This window comes from Plasmodium berghei, assembly GCF_900002375.2.
Source record: "Plasmodium berghei ANKA genome assembly, chromosome: 14".
NCBI lineage: Eukaryota > Apicomplexa > Aconoidasida > Haemosporida > Plasmodiidae > Plasmodium > Plasmodium berghei.
This window is the reverse complement of record NC_036172.2, coordinates 1,491,961-1,513,603: the sequence shown is the minus strand read 5'-3', so window position 1 is coordinate 1,513,603 and position 21,643 is coordinate 1,491,961. Positions and strand designations below refer to the sequence as shown.

General features: G+C 19.9%; 7 protein-coding genes across 7 annotated transcripts; 4 read left to right on the top strand and 3 right to left on the bottom strand.

Moving 5' to 3' along the window:
• Positions 1–654: 654 nt before the first annotated feature.
• On the top strand, positions 655–5,581 carry PBANKA_1439900 (conserved Plasmodium protein, unknown function; the record flags this gene model as incomplete). Its single annotated transcript, XM_034567758.1, has 3 exons — positions 655–3,799; positions 3,899–5,390; positions 5,488–5,581. 3 exons carry the CDS (start codon positions 655–657, stop codon positions 5,579–5,581), a joined length of 4,731 nt encoding a protein of 1,576 aa, XP_034424223.1.
• Positions 5,582–6,211: 630 nt separating this feature from the next.
• PBANKA_1439800 (splicing factor 3B subunit 6, putative) lies at positions 6,212–6,722 on the top strand (the record flags this gene model as incomplete). The annotated part of the gene is made up of 2 exons (XM_034567757.1): positions 6,212–6,267; positions 6,449–6,722. 2 exons carry the CDS (start codon positions 6,212–6,214, stop codon positions 6,720–6,722), a joined length of 330 nt encoding a protein of 109 aa, XP_034424222.1.
• Positions 6,723–7,281: 559 nt separating this feature from the next.
• On the bottom strand, positions 7,282–8,235 carry PBANKA_1439700 (conserved protein, unknown function; the record flags this gene model as incomplete). Its single annotated transcript, XM_034567756.1, has 1 exon — positions 7,282–8,235. One exon carries the CDS (start codon positions 8,233–8,235, stop codon positions 7,282–7,284), a length of 954 nt encoding a protein of 317 aa, XP_034424221.1.
• A 1,141-nt stretch (positions 8,236–9,376) lies between these two features.
• PBANKA_1439600 (conserved Plasmodium protein, unknown function) lies at positions 9,377–12,931 on the top strand (the record flags this gene model as incomplete). Its single annotated transcript, XM_034567755.1, has 1 exon — positions 9,377–12,931. The coding sequence occupies one exon, from the start codon at positions 9,377–9,379 to the stop codon at positions 12,929–12,931; it is 3,555 nt and encodes a 1,184-aa protein (XP_034424220.1).
• Positions 12,932–14,356: 1,425 nt separating this feature from the next.
• Positions 14,357–15,476, top strand: PBANKA_1439500 (cytochrome c heme lyase; the record flags this gene model as incomplete). Its single annotated transcript, XM_034567754.1, has 5 exons — positions 14,357–14,468; positions 14,628–14,907; positions 14,991–15,077; positions 15,160–15,268; positions 15,360–15,476. 5 exons carry the CDS (start codon positions 14,357–14,359, stop codon positions 15,474–15,476), a joined length of 705 nt encoding a protein of 234 aa, XP_034424219.1.
• A 904-nt stretch (positions 15,477–16,380) lies between these two features.
• PBANKA_1439400 (histone chaperone ASF1, putative) lies at positions 16,381–17,443 on the bottom strand (the record flags this gene model as incomplete). The annotated part of the gene is made up of 2 exons (XM_034567753.1): positions 16,381–16,929; positions 17,186–17,443. The coding sequence occupies 2 exons, from the start codon at positions 17,441–17,443 to the stop codon at positions 16,381–16,383; spliced, it is 807 nt and encodes a 268-aa protein (XP_034424218.1).
• A 1,581-nt stretch (positions 17,444–19,024) lies between these two features.
• Positions 19,025–20,837, bottom strand: PBANKA_1439300 (WD repeat-containing protein, putative; the record flags this gene model as incomplete). The annotated part of the gene is made up of 2 exons (XM_034567751.1): positions 19,025–19,724; positions 19,882–20,837. The coding sequence occupies 2 exons, from the start codon at positions 20,835–20,837 to the stop codon at positions 19,025–19,027; spliced, it is 1,656 nt and encodes a 551-aa protein (XP_034424217.1).
• Between the last annotated feature and the right edge of the window lie 806 nt (positions 20,838–21,643).

Sequence of the window (21,643 nt, the reverse complement as noted above, 5' to 3'; positions counted from 1 at the left end):
TAACAACTTTATTAATTTATTCATTTCTATTTGCTCTATTTTAAACATAATGCTATAAAATTAAAAGAGCATATGAAAAATATACACATATATGGAGAATTACATCAATGAAATAGCAATTTTTTTAAATATAAGTTTTTACAAAAAATTTAAAACAAAAAAAAAAAATAATATCATTCCCATAATATTTCCTTTATACTATAAAATCGTTTAAAAAGAAAAAAAACAGAAAAAAATGGCAAATAAATAAATGAATAAAGAAAAATATAATGAAAATTATTATAATAAATATAATTCAACTTAATTATGACAAAAATTAAATTAAAAATATAAATGTTCTATATATCTTTGCAGTTTTGTTTAATATATGTACCTACATATTTGAAGAAATCAGCAATATGTCGATAAAAAATTATTCACACCATTTATTATTTTGAAAATTTAAGAAATTATTTAATTGTTATTTCAAGTTACATAAAAATGAAAGAAGAATTATTTAAAATATCTAAAACATTGAAAATGTTAAGAAAATATGTAACAAAAAACCATGTCAATTGTTTAGAGGAAATATACCAAAATCATATATACATACAATATAATAAGAAATGATTACTGGTTTTTGAAAAAAAATCAAATAAATGAATTAAACACAAAATGCTTATTAATAATGAAAATAAAATAAAATACTTAAAAGATATTTTATATAGAGAAAAAAGTAAAAAAATATATAAAAATATATATTATACAAACAATAATAAATATCGTTTCAAAAATATAGGTTATTCAAAAAATATATATTATAATAATACATATAAAGAAAGAATAGTTTTTTTATATCAAAATAAAACGTTAATACAAATTATTGGAACTATTAAATCAGAAAAATCTATTTTTTTACAAGATTATAAACAAAATGAATTATATAAAAACATAGAACATAATCAATATAATGACATTTGCCAAAAAGAAATAAATAATGGACAACAACATATTCTGAAAAATAAACAAAATTGGAATAAAACAAATAAATGTGTAACTAAAATAAACAAACTATGTAACAACAACTTCAAATCGGAAATAAAAGTAACTAAGGATGTTATGAATAATGAAAAAATATATAATAGTGTAAATTTAAAAAAAACGGGTGAAGAAAATATTTTGAATAAACCTGAAAACTTAAATAAATTAACAAAATATATAAAACATAAAAAAGAAAATAAAAATATGATTATTATTAATAAATATATAGAAAGATATGAACAAAATGAAAATAAAAAAAATAAGTTAATAATAAAATATGAATTAAAAAGTTTAAATAATATTATGTTAATATTAAAAAAATGCCAAGAATACAATTATATAAATTATACACTATTTGAAGATATAATAAATGAATTAATATTATATATAAAAGAAAAATATAAAACTATAGATTTAAAAAAATTAATAGAAATATCCAACAATTTTATAAAATTTAAATACTATAATGAAAATTATAACAATTATTTATTTATGTTTTTAAATACTAGACAAACAATAACTAACACAGATCTAATACATATATTATATATAATTAAACAAAATGAAAATAAAATAAATAATTTATCTGCATTATTAATATATAGAATAAATTTTATAATTATTCATAGATTATATTCTTTTTCCTTAAATAACCTATATAATATTTTAAATTTTTATATAAAACTAAATAAATATATTTGTATATTTAAGGAAAGGAAAAATGGTACATATAAAAAAGGTCAAACTATTTATAACACATTATTAAATCATGAAAAAAAAAAAATATACGAAAAAAAATGTGTGCAATCTTCAGGAAATTTTGAATATTTTTATCAAATTGGCAATGATACTATAGACAATTCTAAATATAAAAAGACAATAACCAAAAAAAATTCTATAAATTTCATATTCCGTTTAATAAATCTTTTAAATAATCAAAAAATTAATGTAGATCAATTATTTCGTGTTATAAATATTCCAGATTGTGTTAATGAGCCTTTTTATATATATATAACGAATAAAATAAGTGACTTTTATTTAAAAAAAATAAAAAGTGAATATGTAATTTATAATAGAAATGAGCGGAAACGCTTGTACATAATAAGAAATCAACTTTTGCAAAAAGAGGAATCTCAAACTTGTGAAAGTGAACAAATATACCATTCGATAAATAAAAATGGCAAAAATTATGCCAATCCCAAAGTCGATAATAACATAATTATAAAATCTAAATTAACGCAACTCAGTTTGATAAAAAAAGTGAAAAAAAACAAAATTAATTCAAGAATGTTTATACCCCTTTTAAGGCTACATAATACAAATAATAACACATATAATAATAAGCTATTTGATTTTTTTTACTACACATATAAACATATGAATATAAATTTTAATCCAAAAGGGCTAATGATAACATTTAATATTTTTTCAAAAATGTGGAAAAACATAAATACTGATGTTTTATATATGATAACAAATCTTATAGAGCAAAAAATAAATTATTTTAATCACGAAAATATAATAAATATATTAGACAGTTATTCAAATATATCAAATGAAAAAATAAAAAAAAATAATTTAAATTTCATAATACGTTTTTTATTTAATAATAATAATATAATTTATTTAAATGATACACAAATTCAAATTTTATTAAATTTTGTTATAAAAAAAAAAATATATATCAATTATGATGCCATATATTATATAACAAATTTTATTTTAAATCATAAACCTTATTATAAAAATTTAAAAAATGTGTATTTATATTTGTTTTATCATTTTCATTTTAATCAAATAAATTCACAATTTTTAAATTTTTTATATCTTTTTATAGTAGCTAATAAAACATGTGTTGAAAATTTTGAAGATTTGAATAAGCTTATATCATCAACTTTAGTTATTTCAAAAAATATAAAATATTGTAACAAAATAAATAAAATAATCAATAAATCTGTATTAACAAATTTAAAATCTATTAACAGTAGTATTCGCTCTACATTCTTTCTAAATAATTTAAAGGATATAGTTAACTTCATTTTTTATTTGAATAAATCTATATCGAGTAATGTATATGTAGGCCATTCAATTGTATTGAATAAATATGGAACATTACCAAAAGTTTGTAAAATTTATGAAAAAAAAAAAAAATGGGATAATAGGAAAAAGAATAATAAAAATAAAATAAGACTTTATTTTTCACAAAACGATTTTAATGAAAAATATTTAATAACAACATCATTTAATGTAAAAATTTTAGTTTATATTAAAAATATTTTTTTTAATTTTTTAAATCAACAAAGACATAATATAATAAATAATGGAATATTATATTTTTTGTTAAAAGGAATAACAAATTTATATGAGTTACAAAAAAAAATAAATATACACACAAATAATAAATATACGTATTTTTATATAAGTCAACAAGGAATTTGCAAAAAAAGTAAAATTATAAATAATTATATTTTAAGAATTATTCATGATATTAATACAAAAATATTATATTTTTTATCTCAAATTTCTTATAAAATATATTTTTTAAATTCCGTTATGATAAAAAATGGTTACATTTTTGAGCAAATTGATAAACAAAATAATGTTTTATATTACATTCAAAATTATATAAATCAAGAAAAACAAAATGTAGAAAATATTTTAAGATATTGTTTTTTTTCTACATTTTTAAGTTCATACAAAATTAATGAAATTTCTTTGCCCATTTTTTCAGTCAACTTTGAAAATAATAATAAATCAGAACAAATCGAAAAAAGAAATGGTAAAAAAAATGGATAAATAAATATAAAAGAAATTGTTGAAAAAAATAAACAATATTCCCCTCCATGTTTTGTCATTATATATATTTTTTTTTTTTTAGAAATAGATAAGTTGGAATATGAATTAATGAAAAAAATATTATCTGGAATGAAGATAAAAACAGAAGAAATAAAAAAAGAGAATTTATTTTCAATTATTTATAATGAAAAAAAAAGAAAAAAAATTAGTTCAAAAAAAGTTATAAAGAACATGATTTTAAGTTATAAATATAGTGAATATAATTATTTAAAAAAATATGAATATAAAAAAAATGTATATATGAATAAAATATTAAAAAATATAGACAAAAAAGCTTTAAGACGAAAAATTAACAAAATAGACAATGAATTAAAATTAAATAGTGACTTTAAAAATGTTAATAAATATAATAAAATGTTTATTTTTAAATTTTATAAAAATAAAATAAAACCAACAAAAAATAAACTTATATTAAGGAATAATATCAAAACAATCAGACATATAGAATCGAATCAAATTATTGAACTACTAATTAGCATTCTTACTTTGTCTATTCGATATATTTTACGAAACAAGTTTTATAAAAATGTATGTAACAATAATGAATATTTAAAAACATGTGAAAAACTAATAATATATTTGTTAAATTATATGATGGTGTTAAAAAAACCTCAGCCAATTAATTTGAATTATCATATATATTTAAAATTAGATTTGTGTATAAAATTATTAAAGTATGCATTCGCAAAATTATATCAAAATTATGCTCATATATTAACATACTGGAAAAAAATAATAAATAAAAATTTATCGAATGAAAAAACATTTAGAAATTATTTTGAATATGTTAAAAGTGAAGAAATAAATTCCTGTGAAAATTTGAGTATTCACAATTTACAAAATATAAATTTAAATAAAAATAATGTAGAAACATTATATAATGATAATCATTATATTGTAAATAATCATATAGACAATAATAAAATTAATTTGAATAAAGATAATTTTTTTAATTTATTAAATTATCCATGTATATCGCAAACAAAATATAAATATAAATTAAGGAATAATACCAATTATACGTTTGAAAATAATTTTTTTTTTAAACAAGCTAGTAGTTATAAAAATATAACGCACCATAATATTTATGAATATTATAGACATTTACAAAACAGTTCGGATAAACTTTATAAATTTTTTATTAATTTAAAAGGAAAATTAACAAAAAAGAAACGGAAAAAAAAAAAGTATACATTTGTTAATTCAAAATGTAGAAAAAAAAATAATAATTTTAAATTTGTACTTCCCTTTAATTGTCTTAATATAATTAATGCCGAAAAAATTTATTTATTTCATAACCATTTAATAAAGGTTGATATAAAAAAAAATAAACAAACATCAACGGTTAACACATTTATATTTTTTTTATATTCATCTTTTAATCTAAACAATGTTGTAAAAACAAGTCCACAATTTTTTCAAATAAAAAATCAATCCAATCAAACTTTTCTTCAGAGGGATTATTTTTTATTTTTATTTTTGGCTCGCATTATTCTAGATCAGCGATATGATAGGTAAAGGACCAAAAAATGGATGCGATATGCAATGTCCATACATACATATATATATATATATTTATTTATTTTCTCTTTTTTTTACTCATTTTGGCAGGTATGAGCTTATTTCCATATACTCGGATACTGTAAACAGTAGCCACCAAAAAAAACGTTTATATTCCCATTTACTGGGAAAATTATACACATAATTTTGGTATAATATTATATATATTTAAAAAAAATACTATCTACTATATTAGTCAAATATATTATATGCCCTAAAATTAAAATGCGTATATTTTTTAAAGCAACAATTTTTTGATATTTTATTCTTTTCACTATGCGCATTACCATTATTTGCTTTATAATTAGAAAATTGTTAATTTTTGCTATGCAATAACACAATATATATTATTAATTCATTTTTTTAATTAAACAAAATTAATATGTATAATTTTTATTTTTCTATTTATTATAGTTTTTGTTATTTTTATTTGGTTTATTTTTTAAAATAATTCGCCATTAAATGAGTAACTCCTTGTTTTAATTATACAATTCAAAAAAAAAAAAAAATTAATTCGAAATTTATATAAACAAAAACTGCAGTAGAAATGAAAATGTAGTTTTATTTGTAATTAAAAAATGTATTAAGTTGGATAAGTTTAATTATATAAAGAAACAAGGCATAAAAATAATATTTTTAAGAAAATAAATACTTATATATATATATATATATATATATATAATAATGGAATAATTATGTATAATCATATCATATTACTTAGCTTATTCAAATTTTACTATTTTTTAAAGCTTTAAGTTTTTTTTTTTTTTTTTCAATGTCTAGAAGAAACATACGATTACCCGCTGAAGTCAGCCGAATCCTTTATGTCAGGTTTGTGGATATATAATAATGTTTCATAAATATTATATTTATTAGCTTTTTTTATAAAAATATAATTATAGAAAATTAGTCCATATGTATATGATTAAGTGTTTTACAATTATTCTTCCATTTTGTAATATTTTATTTCAATGTTCGTTTATTTTAATCACTTTCTTTTTTATATTCTCAGAAATTTGCCATATAAGATAACGGCTGATGAATTATATGATATTTTTGGAAAATATGGAACAGTTAGGCAAATAAGAAAAGGAAATTCTGAAGGAACTAGAGGAACTTCATTTGTCGTTTATGACGATATATATGATGCTAAAAATGCATTAGATCATTTATCTGGTTTTAATGTTGCAGGCAGATATTTAGTTATTTTATACTATGACCCTGTTAAGGCACAAAAGAAAAAAGAATTACAAGAAAAATTAAAAAATGAAAAAGAATCATCATAAAAAAAATAATTAATAATATCATTTATTAATCCTTATTAAATTATTCTTATTTTTCACATAATATTGAAGACAAATAAGTACAACCAATATGTGATAGGAAAATAGCGAAATAACAAATGAGAAAAAAAAATAAAATATTCTTCCTTTTCCCTATTTTTACTTATATTAATATATATTTTTTTTGTTAACATCATTTTTATAATTTCTATTTTTCATTAGACAAAATATATATATATATATATATCATCAAGTATCGTTTTCCTTTTAATATTTTTTTTTTTTAATTGCATTTCCATGTTACTAACCATTTTTTTTGAGTAAAAAAAAAAAAAGTATGAATAATTTATACTGATTTTAAGTTTATACAAAAAACATTTTAACAAATAATGAAGTTTTATTTTATAATAAATATGCACATTTTTAAGCAGTATTTAATTAATTTTTTTGTTTAATTCGCTTAAAAAAAATAAACGAAAAAAAGGGAATGGCAATAATAAAAAACAACCCTTTAAAATGGTGAAATTAAAAAAAATAAACAATAGTGCACAATAACTTGTATTTATTTCTTTTTTGGAATTTTTTGCTTGGGTTTATGCAAATAGACATATCCACCTTTCATTGTATATACATTCATTTTTACGATCTTGTATAATCGATGCGAAACAGACCCAACATATTTTTTATTATATCCATAGACATTTATTATAGTACCTGTTTTATCAACATCAATATTCACATATTTTTTATGCATTGTTAATACTCTTGTAACATCAATATTTTTCGTACCAATACCTAAACGAACAAATAATTTTTTAATTTTTTTTGATCTATAACTATAATTGTTATTGTTATCACTTTTATAATTTTCAGGATTTTTTATTTTCTCTAAATCATTATTTTGGTTATCTTCTAACATTTTTATGCCTTTTATATTATTTTTAAAATTATAATATTGTTTAATATTATTTCTATAAATTTTTCGAATAGGTGTGTAATTTATATTTTCAAAATAGCATTTTACACCCTTTCCTGATAAAACGATTTGGACAGAATATCCACATGTTAAATCTTTCATTTGATTTTCAATTGTTTTATTTTGAATACTATGTCTATTACAACTTGATATAATAGCAATATCTTTTTTTATTTTCCCTTCTTCTTCTATAAGCATATGATAAAATCCCATATTATAATTTTTACCAAAAAAATATGAGCCCCCCAATTTGGATACTTTTCCAGGCCATTTTGTGAAATAAAAATTTTTTTTTTTGATTAAATTATTATAGAGAGGTTTTTCTTCATATTGATGCAAATTGTTCTTACCTACATTGGAGTCACAATTTTTTTCTCTTGAAAAAATACTATAACCATAACTTCCTGAAACACCAAAATGTCTTTTAAAATAAAAATTTATATATTTCTTATTATATAGCCATTTGTTAATTTTATCCAATTCATAACCTCCTAATATCGTATTTAAATTATTCCTTTGGCGCAATATCTTAAATGGCATTTTAAAAAGTTATGTTCCATTATTTCATTTGAAAAATAAAACAAGCAACCAATTAAATAAAAACTAAATGGTAGCTTTAAAAGAAAATTCGAAAACCGAATTTTATTTCATTGAAATCATGCAAAAACAAAAAACATCATTATATATTTTTTATTCATTTAAAAATGCAATTGCTTACACACAAATAAATAGTAACATACATATATGTATTTATATATTATCCCATTTTAGTCTTAATGTGATACTTTCCTATTTCGTTGAATTCGCTATTTTTTGGAGGTATTAGCCATAAAAAACAACGAAAAGTGGTAAAGTAATGAAAAAATAAGAAAAATAAATTACTTAATATATGAATGTCATTAATATATATTGTTGGAATAAATTATGATAAATTATTTATCATTATAAACACCCAGGAAAATATTCTATCCTATTTTTTTATTATTTTCTTCTTTTTTTTTTTGGAATTATTCAAGCTAATTTGTTCATTATGTTAAAGCTAATATAATTATCCTCATATTTTTCTGACTTGTTCATAATTTTTATGTTATATATATAATAGTGCAAATATTAATATTTTATTAGTATTATTTATTTATAATATGTATTTTTTTCCTTATTAACACACTAATGATTTATAATATATTTTTTGATTTTATTTTCATAAGTATATAAACCATAAATTACGTCAAATAAACTGCATTTATTATTATGATAATACAAACGCGATTTTGTAATTATGCTATTATATATGTGCATACTTATTTTTATTCAATTTTTAAAGGAGGACATTCTATTGTAAACACTTGTAAATATGATATTTAAGTAATTCAATGTTTCTTCATAAAATGTTAATGATATTTAATAAATACACATAATATTATATTACTATGGAATGTTATAATATAAATATGTTTTTTTTGTATATTTAAAAAAAAACTAATGTGTGAATTAACCGTTTTTAAGTAAAAGAAAAAAAAAGTGATAATAGCTATCTGAGAATAAATAAATAGTATTTAATTGTTTCACACAAATAATATATTATTCTGCATAAAACATAAATTGTTTAGTATATATTACTTGTTTTACAAAAAGTGTATACAGATATGTATATGCATGATTAGACAATAATAAGAATATTATGAAAAGTAAGACAATCTTAAAGAAAGAAAAGCAATCCAAAAGACAAAGCCGAAATAAAAAAGGGAAAATTGGTGGAAAATTAAAAACCGGAGATAATAGTTCAAGTAACGAAAGTGATATTTATTTTTATAATGACCTCCAAAGATGGAAAAATAATATAAAAGTCCCAATATGGTTAAAAAAACCAAAGGATAGAGAATCATTAAGTGAATATTATAAAAATATAATAAGAAAATTATTAAGAGTTAAAAATAAAATAAGAGCATATAAAATACAAGAAGCATATTTAATAGATTGCTTACACAAATCTATGAAATGCTTAAAATTAAATTCATTGTCCATGAATTTTTTGGATTATGAAATATATAAAAATTTAATTTACAATTATAACGCTGAAAATTTATACGATAGTTTAAATTATTTTTATGAACATGATAATAATATTGAAGATGGAAAAAATGAATATGAAAAATTGCGTAAAGAAAATTTAAATGATTGCAAAAAAACTTTAAAGCCAGATATTAAGAAAAATCTCGATAATGAGATAAATAACACAACTCCAAGTGTTCAAATTGGTTGTCAAAATAATGATAATCCAAATAATTATGAAGCAGATAAAAATGGGTCTATTAATATCAATCGGGATTGTAGTAATTATAAAATAGATATGCGCACTAAATGCGTTAAAAATAGCAATATGTGTGCAAAGATTTGTAATAGTAAAAAAGGTATGCTTACTGTTCCCGAGAATGATTTATTACAAAATGAAGGATGTAAAGATAAAGCAAATGCAGAGCAGCTTACCAAAACTGACCCAAATGAGTCACTTAATTTAATCGATTTGATAAATAGCCTAAATAATGAACTATTAAAGAAACAGACAGAAAAGAAATATAATGATAAAAACGATTTAATGAAAAAGGCTTTCAAAAAAGTAATAATTCCAGGATCTTTTTTTGAAAATAATAATTTTTGTCCAATATTTATGAATTTGTTAAAACTGGATATATATAATGCTTGTTCTAAAAATGGTATAAACATATCCCAAAAGTTGACAAGCCTTTTTGAAGCTATTAACAATTTTTATGAAACTCCACCAGAAATTGGTATAGAAACAGAAAAACAAATACAGAAAGAAATAATTCATAATGATATAAATGGAAATGACGAGAAAATAAAAATGATGCCACATAATTCAAAAATAACAACAGAAATTGAAACAAATGAAAAAAACAAAAATAATACTATTAATTCATATAATAAGGATTTAAATTTTTTTAAAAATCAAAGTTCGTTATATAAATTATCACAGTATTGTATTGAAAATCATGTTCTAGAAAATGAAATGGTCGAGGCATTTGATACGATTTATATATACAATGAAAAAGATGATATTAATAAATTTGGACAAAAAGAAAATAGTAATTATAGAAATAATAATAATAACAATAGTAATAGTGATAATAAAAATATACTAAATGAGAAGTTTTGCCCCAATAGAAATCTCGAATTTACTTTAAATATTTCAAAAAAAAACATAGAGGGACTACAATATATTGAAAACAGAAATTCAGTTTTATTAAATGAAGAATATATCGAATTAAAAAATAATACAAAACTTATTAATGATGGTGATATAATAAAGGATGATGGGAGTAAAGAAAATAAACAACAAATATATAACACATATGAAAAATATAATAATAAATATATTAATTTAAATATGCAAATAAAATGTCCATCGAAAAATAAAAATGTTTATAATAAATTACAAGAACAAAATATAAGTGATAAAGAAGTATATGAAATATCAAGTTCCTTTGACGAAACTGAAAAAGTAACACTAAAGGAAAATAAAATGTGCAATATGAATAATGAAAAAAAAGAAAGCGATAGAGTGGTAGATATGTGTGATAAATTTGGACAAAATGATAATATTAATGAATATAAAGATACACAAGATATTTTAAAATGTGAAAAAAAAAAAAATATATCTATATACAATGAAAATACGTTAAAAATAGAAAAAATTCAGGATAATGAATATGATCAAATACATATAAACAAAAGAAAACTAGAACAAACATATTTATTTAAAGAACAAGATAATGATAATGATGATAATAATACAAATATACGAATAATGGAGGAAGAACAAAATTATAAAAAAAAAAAAATCGAAAATAATAATTTGATAAAATGTGATATACTAAAAAATGATTTTTTTAAAAACAGTGATGAATATAATAATATTGTAACTCCATGTATGCATCATGAAAATATAAATGAAAAAGGAGATAATATTGATATACATTCTATTCTTAGTTCTGATAAAAATGAAAACAATATAAAGGAGTTAAGCTACATGAATCTTAAATTAAATAAAGAAAATTATAAACTGTATTTAAAAAAAGCAGATAATTTTTCAAACCCTGAAAACGTACGCAATATAAGTTTCCATGATATTGAATCGAAAAGTTTTTTATATTCCAACGACAATAATATAAGCAAAATGGCTCCTAATAAAGCAAACAGTATTGAAAATGACAAAGCAAATTCAGACATTATAATTTTAGATGTTTATGATGAAATACGGTTAAACAATACAAATATAGAATACAAAAATAATGTAAAAGAAAATAAAAAAAGGAATATAAGCAATCAGGAAAATGATAAAATTAGTCAAAATAATATTCCATTGAATAATATTAAAATTGATAATTTACACCAAATAAATAAAATAAATGAATATGATTTGGGTGTATGGCTTGACACCAGCACACATGAATGTCATAATTATTATAATGCAGATAAGAGCAAAGGGAAAAATCCACGAAACTCAAAACAATCGAATATATTAAATATACCCAACATATCAAATAAAGAACGTGAAAATGAAATATCAATTTTAAACATTGATTTAAATAAAGTCCATAATACTGTACTTGACGGATTAATGAATTTGTTTGGCCTTAAAAGTAAGAGATTGCCAAGAAAAATATTAATTAACGAATTAACAAAAATACAAAAGTATTTATGTGACGAATATAATAAATATTTGAATGAAAATAATTTAATACCGAATGAAGATATATATATGAGTTCTAATTGTGAAAACTTTTGTAATGATACAAACAAATTTACAAAAGAATGTGACAACAAACTTTTTTCTACCAATTTTGAGAAAGAATTTGTTAAAAATGTGGGGACAAATATAGAGGATAATAATGTAAAAACTGAAAGTTATATAAAAATAGAAGAGCTAATAAATAATGATAAAAATAAATTTCAAAATGAATACATAAATAATATGAAAAATAAAATAAAATTAATGGAAATGAAAGAAATACATGAAAGAATAGATGAAGCTATAAATGTGAATGAAAATATAAATAATATTATACAAAACCAAAAAAAAATTAAATATTCAATATTAAAAAAATATTTAATTGATTGCAAATTAACAGTTACTAAAGATACGCTTGTTGCTTACTGTAAAAACAGGAACATAGATATTATCTTTAAAAGGGCCGGGGATACAAGCCCCACGTAGTGGCAAAAACATAAAGAAAAAATAAAAGAAAAGAAACATGGCTGTAAATAACTACATATACATTTAAATTCAGATTCATTTTAATATATTTTAGTTTTTAAATATTTGGATGTGCCTAAGATGGAATGGGATATCCCCTAAATTGTATACAAATTTATATGCATTCATTCTAAGAATGTATATAAAACATGTTTTATGTTTTTTATTAAATCTTTAAAATGACTATACATTGGTATTGTCATACATCAACAATTTCAATTGCTATTTAAATGAAACATATGTCTGAACAATTCCATAATTTTTTAACCATATAGCAAAATACAACGTTGGTAGCATATTTTGATTTTTATTTTATATTATATTATTTTTCCATTAAAACCATTTTTTTTATAATCTTTATTATTTTTTTTGATAATTTTTTTGATAATTTTTTGATAATTTTTTGATAATTTTTTGATAATTTTTTTTATTCAATATGGTGTGTAGGGCTTTTATGAAAAAAACGCGATAGAAAAGTATTACCTATATTGGTAGCATAAAGATCATTATCCATTTTTTTTGCATTCGTATTATTGCCTTATTAATAATAACGTTGTATAACTGTAATCCATAACTTTATAAAATTTATCATTTTAAATATTGTTTATTGTTTTATTATTATTATTTTTTTTTTTTCACTATTTCCCTAACTTTATGCAAGTACTTGGGGATATATATATCGCTATAACTTTTTTAAAGATAATTCATGCAATTTTTTTTGGAAAAAATAAAAATATACATTTATGGCATATGTATAAAAAATATGTTTATATATGTTCAACTAATATTTATGAAAAAATCTTTATTTAGATAAACTACACAAATTGGTTTCTTGAAAATATATGGCATTAAAAATATGTAACTATATTTATTTTGTGAGCAATCATTTTTTTTTAAATTTTTCTCAAATAGTTAAAAAAAAATAAAAACTAAGGATAATATAAGCATAAAAGAAATGAAAATCATGTGTAGAAAATAATTAAATGATTTTTAATCGAAGTAAAATAAAAAAATTATGAAGCTTTCTTCATTATAAAATATGGGGTTATGTTTTTTCTGGTGATATATATGCATTATAAAATTGGCCAAAACATTATTCATCTTTTATATTAATTATAAATTTCCAAATATTTGCACACACATTTATGCATATACATACATGCATTTTGTGTAAAATGGTAAACAAGTTGTGAAAAAACCTTCTTAAATAATATGCAAAAAATATGTTATAGTTCATTTGTTTGGATAATGCATTAAAATTAACTATAAGCAGAATAAGGGATCATACATATATATATATATATATATAAATACATGTACAATATTTATATTCCCAAATAAACGGGGAAAGAAATATAAAGAAAAGGATACAAAATATAGTTATATATGAAAGTTGTTAAAAATATGGAGGAAATAAATGAAACAAGTTTAGACAAAAATAAATCAACATGCCCATTAACTTCACAAAATTCAGAAAATTTTTCAATAAAAGAAAATGGTAATAAATTGTTTGCACATATTTCAATCGATACTCTTATATATCTCATATATATACATGATTGTATTTTTGTTTTTATGAAAATATACATATCGATCAAAAAGATGTACTAGAATTAACGTTCATATGCATCTGTGAATCGTTTATTTTATTTTGTAGAAATTAATGAACGAAATATGATGCCAAATATACCCAATGATCCATTAGACATTGAAAAAAATGATAATATAAAATTAAATAAAAAAAGAGATGTTTCATCTATTCCGAAAAATAATAACGAATATTGGTTATATCCATCCCCTCAACAATTTTATAATTCACTAATTAGAAAAAATAAAGATATTGATAAAGTTGATGTTGATTCTGTTGTAAGTATACACAATGATGTAAATGAAGAATCATGGAAAAGCATATTAAAATATGAGCACATGCATAAAAAGTAAGAAAAATAAATTGAAATTTTTTTTAGATATCATACCTTATATTAATATATACATATTTTCACATTCCTTATATGAACAGAAAATGTGAAAAAGTAACTTTACAACGATTTTGTGGAAAATTTGATGATCTATCTATTAAGGCAAAATTTAGGAGCGTTTTTTCGAGGTTTAAAAAATGAAAAAAAAAAAAACCTAATTTACCTAGACAATATATAAATTCATATATTTATAATTTTTTTACTATTCAGATTAGGAAAACCATTTGATAGACATGATTGGTATATAGATAGATGTGGGCAAGAAATAAAATATATTTTGGATTATTATAATGATGAATCAATAAATGATGATAAAAATGTAAAAAAAAAAAAAAGTTAAAATAAGCATATTTTTAACATACTTTCAATTTATTTTACAAATTTATTTTGCACGTTTATTTTTTTGTCAGATATATATCGATGTAAGGCCAGCTATGAGAAATCTGTCAACAATTTGGGACCGAATTCGATATCCTTTTTACGAGCTTTATTTTAAGCACATAAAAAAAGATAAACTATTTAAATAAACACTTTTGCCAAATGATCATAGAAAATATAAATTTTTTTGATTAATATATTTTTTTTATAATTGTATATTTTTAAATATATAAAATTTATTTGAAAAACGCTTTAAAATAGCCATGATTATTCATGGTTTGTCTATTATTTTTATTATATTGCTTTTTTTTTTAATTAACTTTTTTTTTGTATTTTAAAATGTTAAAAGCTTTAAGGAATGAATATTTTGTTATTTTAATTTAAAAATGCATAAAAATAACTTGATGGAATTTAGAAAATTTACAAGTAATGGCTTTTTATGAAAAAATGAAATATGACTATTGAGAAATATTTAACGAGTTCGTAAATCGGACAAAATTATTTTGATGTAATTGTATTTCAAACTTTTTAAATATTATCCTAGTAAATATATACAATCTTTAAAAATTATTAAGTCTTTGTAATTTTCTATTTAATTGTTGCTATCTAAAAATACATAAAAAATAAGAAATAAAAAAATAGTAAATATTGTGCATAATTATATATATCTACATATGTGCATAATGTGTACATGTTTTAGTGACTTTGGGTGGTGTTGATAAAACACACTTTGACATGCACATATAATTGTTTAAAAAAATAATCCAGAAAAACACACAAAATGGAAAAAATGTTTTGTTGCCTACATTTTTTTATTTCAATTTATTTTTTAACATCCTTTTAAAAAAATCATAACAAAATATATGCATATATAGAATGAGTATTACTATAAACTACAAGAAAAAACATGGTAGCAACTCAAGCAAATACATATAATATATTTGTACATGTTTAAGACGAAAAAAATAAGCGAAAAAATTAAAAAATAAAAATTTCATAATAAATATTTTAAGCCATAACATAAACAATATTAAAAAAACAAAAAAAAAATCCTTATTGCATATTTTTATTATCAATTGTTATACTACTAATGCCCTTTATATTTTCATTTAATATTTCACATCTATCCATGTCAGGTAGCACTTCATTGTTTTTAAGATAATCAAATGCATTCATATTAGTTTGCATATTATTATTAAGCGTTATATTAAAATTACCGTTATTTGGGTTATATTCATTAAGTCCATTGGGGATTAAAATATGATCTTGTGTAGATTGATTTGTAATGTTTGAATTACTTTGATTTTCTTCTTTGATTTTTGAAAAATTTAATAATTCGATTTTTTCATTTTCTTTATCAAATTCTTTAAACTCATCCCTTTCTTCTGAATCCCATGGAATGGTAAATTTTACAATTCTTGGATTGTCTACAAATATATGTCTACATATTTTATCATATTGAGGTGACATTGGTGGTTTTTCTCGTAATTCAATATCTTTATAAAAAGAATTCATATAATAAGCTATTCTTATAAATTCTTTTTCCTTATAATTTGCTGATATCAAAATAGCTTGAAGTCCCAAAACGCTATCTGTGTCCATCTTAAAAAAAAGTAAAGAAATTTTATACGTATAAATAGTAAATATATATATATATATATATGCATAACTATGCTAGATATTATCTTATTTTTTTTTATATGAACAAGTCAGAAATAATAAGAAATATATTTCTGTTATTTTACACACAGCGTGAAAATCTATAAATAATATATATTTCTGTATTTTCAAATAGCCAAAAAAATAGGCTAAATAAATTATGATTTTTTTAAGAATAATTGTACAGAATATTGCTTACATTTTTATAATCGGGTGGATTGACAGCATAGTCAAACATCATTACTCCCCTTTCAATTGGACCTAAATAAATATTGTCTAATTCAATATCTTGATTACTTTCTCCCTCATTATTAACAGCTGAAATATAAAATATTTTCCATTCAAGATCTGCTTCCAATTTATTTAGCGCCTCAAATTCAATGGTAAAAACAAAAGGATCTAAAATATCACATATCGGATTATTGACTATTACTTTTGTCACGTTTACTTCAGACATTTTTTTATATTTTATTATTATTATTTTTAAGTGAAAATATTTATAATATCACAACTTCAAGAAAGGCTTAAACATACACATATATATGCAGCTGTATATCCCTTTAATAAATAAAAATTATGCAACCTTCAAAAAAAAAAATATATATATATATTTGTTCATATGGAAATGAGTTATATTTTTTTTCATATATTATGAACATATATGTAATATTATATAAAAAATAAAAGGAGAGTATGCAATAATTATTGAAAAGGGATAGGACATATCCTAGTCAATTCATACAAAAAATATTTGCATAATTATGTATTCTATGGAAAATAGTAGGGAATATGAATATATATATTAAAAATATAACAATAAATAAAAATACAATGTTTTACTATTTAATCATACTTATTTTTATGTGTATGTTTTTATTTCATAACAAGCATACCTTTATATATTTAAAACATTTGCAACAATGAAAATATGAATTAAAAATATTCTTGAAAATGCATAAAAAAATTAATAAAAATAGGATATCCAAAAAATGAGGATATAAATATTTTTTTTAAAAACGTATAATAACTTTTGTGTATCACAATAATATATAATTAAAATTAATAAATAAAGACTTCGAAAAATATAATATATATTTTTATCTCTCTTAGCATAAATGTGATATAATAATGTTTTTACATTACACAAATGTTATTTTTTTTGTTTTATTTATAATAGTATTTTTTTTGTTTATTTTAATAATATTTTTTTTATATATTACTAACAATTATTATTGTTTTTATCCTTTTTTTTTGCTTTATTATATTATATTTCCCTCGCCTTGAATTTTATTAAAAATATTTCCCTAAAATTATTATGTAAAATAATACTTAAAGTATTTGTGTAATTGCGACTTTACACATAAAGAAGAAAAAATAAATAAAATATTTGGATCGTTTTAACGAATTCAAAAATTATATAAATGTGTAAAAGGGAATTTATATTTATTTTTACATTTATTTTTTTATTTTTTGTACAAATTACCGATATTAGCATTTTCATATGAGGGTCATTTTTCAAGTAATGCAAAATAGTCCACTCACATGATTATACTATTATTGTTATTTTATTATTTTATTATTTTATTTATTACTTTATTACTTTATTTGTAATTTTTGGTTGTAAATATATTTACACAGTTTAAAAATTATTTATTTATGATTTAGTAAAATTGCGAAAAGTATAGTCCATATATGTCTCATCATATATGCGTATTGTATGGGGGATGCATTTTTTTCGTTATTTGTAATTTTTATGGAAATATAATTTGTTAGGGACATAAAAAAGAAAGTATCCACATATGTGTAATATTAAAAAATAAATAAATAATGAAATGAAGCAACAATAGCGATGAATTAAGATTAACAATGTGGATCAAATAATTAAAAAAAAATATATATGCAAAAAAATGTTCACACCAAATAAAACAGCTATGGTAAACTAAATAGCCAAAATATATAAAAAAAAAAAAAAATAGGTAGCTAGCTATATATTTCAAATTATTCCAAACTAAAAATATTTACGACAAAATGTTGATAGTTAATTGTAGCCACAAATATCGTAAACATAAAAAGAATTAGAGCTTGTAGCAAAACAAAAATTGTTGCCGTTGTTAAAAAAATTCGCAGCATATATATTATATTTGGATCGTGTAGTGAGCCAAGGTATATTACAGTATACATATTTTGTATCTAAATTTACCATCCTAATTCCGTTTTTTAAAAGATGTGTATAATATAATAGACAATTATGAGCTGGACTGAAAACTACATCTCGAATACTATGTGTTAAGTTTTTAAAAGATTTTATTGGCTTATTTAAATTATTAATATCAAATAAATTAAGGAATCCATTAAATGAACAAGTAACAAGATAGTCCTTATATACTTCAAATGCAGATGGAAAAACTGAATAATTATCCATCATTTTATTAATTAATTTATTTGTGTTTAAACACCAATTATATATATATCCTTTACTATCTATAGCAAATAATCTATTTGTTTTTTTATGAAAATTCATACCTATAAAACGATTACTTAATTCAAAACTTTTAACAATATCATAGCTTCTTGTATCATAAATATTTATTTTGTTTGACGAATAAAAAGACATGGAATATAAATCACTAAATTCATCTTTCGTCTCATCATTTAAATTATTATTTTTGGTATAAAATTTTATTTCTTTTGGAATAAGAACAGTATTTGGATTGTGAACTCTAGTTTTATATATCGCGCTAAAAAAAGTTAATTTATTACAAAATATATGAAAATAAAAATATACAAAATAATAAAAATACTAGGAACTATATACATGGCCACATGAAATAATAATATAAAATAATCATATATCAAACAAATTTAAATATTTTTCTCTTTATTTTTATTTCTTACTCCTTTGTCATATCATATTTTCGAAGGAAAATGTCATTGGATAGTATATAAGAACTTTCATTATATTCTTCAACATAATTAAGTATTTTATTAAATTTTAATTTTTTAGAAGCATTTAATTCTTCATCTTTATACTCCATAACATATAAATTATTTTTATAAACAGATAAAATTATGTTTTTATTTGGTAAGGAAACAATTTGTTTAATTTTTTTTTCATTAATCTGATTAAACGTATATTGATGTAATCGATATTTTAAAAAAATACATTTTTCGTTTTGTTTTTTATTTTTTTTTGTATTATATATATTATAATCAGTATCTTTATTATCATATATATATATATCTTCTGAAGGAAAAGCATTTATATCACGATTTCCTTTAACTGAAATATCTTCAACATTTACTTTTTCATCAAATGCGTCAATACATATATTATCATTTAAATGATCATTATCTTGAATTATTTTAAGTCTATCTAACTTTCGATCATATGAATCATCATCATATTCATCATCTTCTGAGTCATTCCATACTTTTCCGCTAATACCTTTTACCTTTTTATTTGTTTGATTATTATATGACTGTTCATTTTCTTCATTTAAATCGTTATCACTACCTAAGTAGTTGTCCAAGTTAAAGTAATGATATTCTTCGTTTTTTTTTGTTTTTAAATTATTATATTTATTATTATTTTGCTTTTCGAATTCATTTACTTGATCATCATCTGAAGATACACTATTTTCACTTTTATCATTGGAATTTTCATTCATATTTTTTTCTAATATATTATATTGCTCATTATGGCTTACCTTGCTTTTTTTATTTTTTAAGTTAGTATAATTTTTGCTAGCTGTATTTTTTTTTTTTTTTTTTTTTTCTTGTTCATTATCTTCAGAGGTATAAAAACCATCATCAATTAGGACAGTAACCCCTTCAAAAATATTAGCACTCATACTATATTTACCAAAATTTATGTATATGTATATGAAGCAGTTTTATTTTCTTAAGTATATACCATCTGATGTGTTTATAAGCATCATATATATTGGATATTTTCACTTGCGTTTTCTGTTTACTATTTTTACCTTGCCGTTAATATTAATTTTTAAGTATTCAAAACGAATTTATATTATTAACAAAATGGATAAATAACGAAGCATACTCATATACATATATATAAATAAATATATATAATATGTATTAGCATTTAGTCCCCTATTTTGATATTTGACATTTTTTTTCTTGGTGTAATTTTTTAAAAATATATTTATATAAAATTAGTCATTTTATTTCAAATATTAATTTTCCTAAATAAAAACTTTTTGTGAATAGCACTTCAAATTTTGAAAAATAGAATGACAATTTTTTTTTTCTTACTATAAATTATACAAACAAATATTCATAATCAATAAGGAAAACAAAACAATATCGTTTTTTAGTTTTTAAATATACATACCAATGTATCGATTTATTTCAATAAATTGATTTAAATATATAAACAGAACAACGCCACCTACTTTTCCCATATAATCAACTTATATATGCATATATTTATATTATTATTATCATTTTTTTAACTCATTTTTTTTTGAAATTATACTTTGCATACTTGTCACTATTTAAAAGCCGAAAAATAACAATAATAAAATTTTTCATTGAAAATTAAATTTGCAAATTTTAAAATAACCCTATAAATATGTTTTTTTTTTTTTTTAATTTTTCTCATAGTTGAAAATTATGACAAAATGTTCACTAGGTA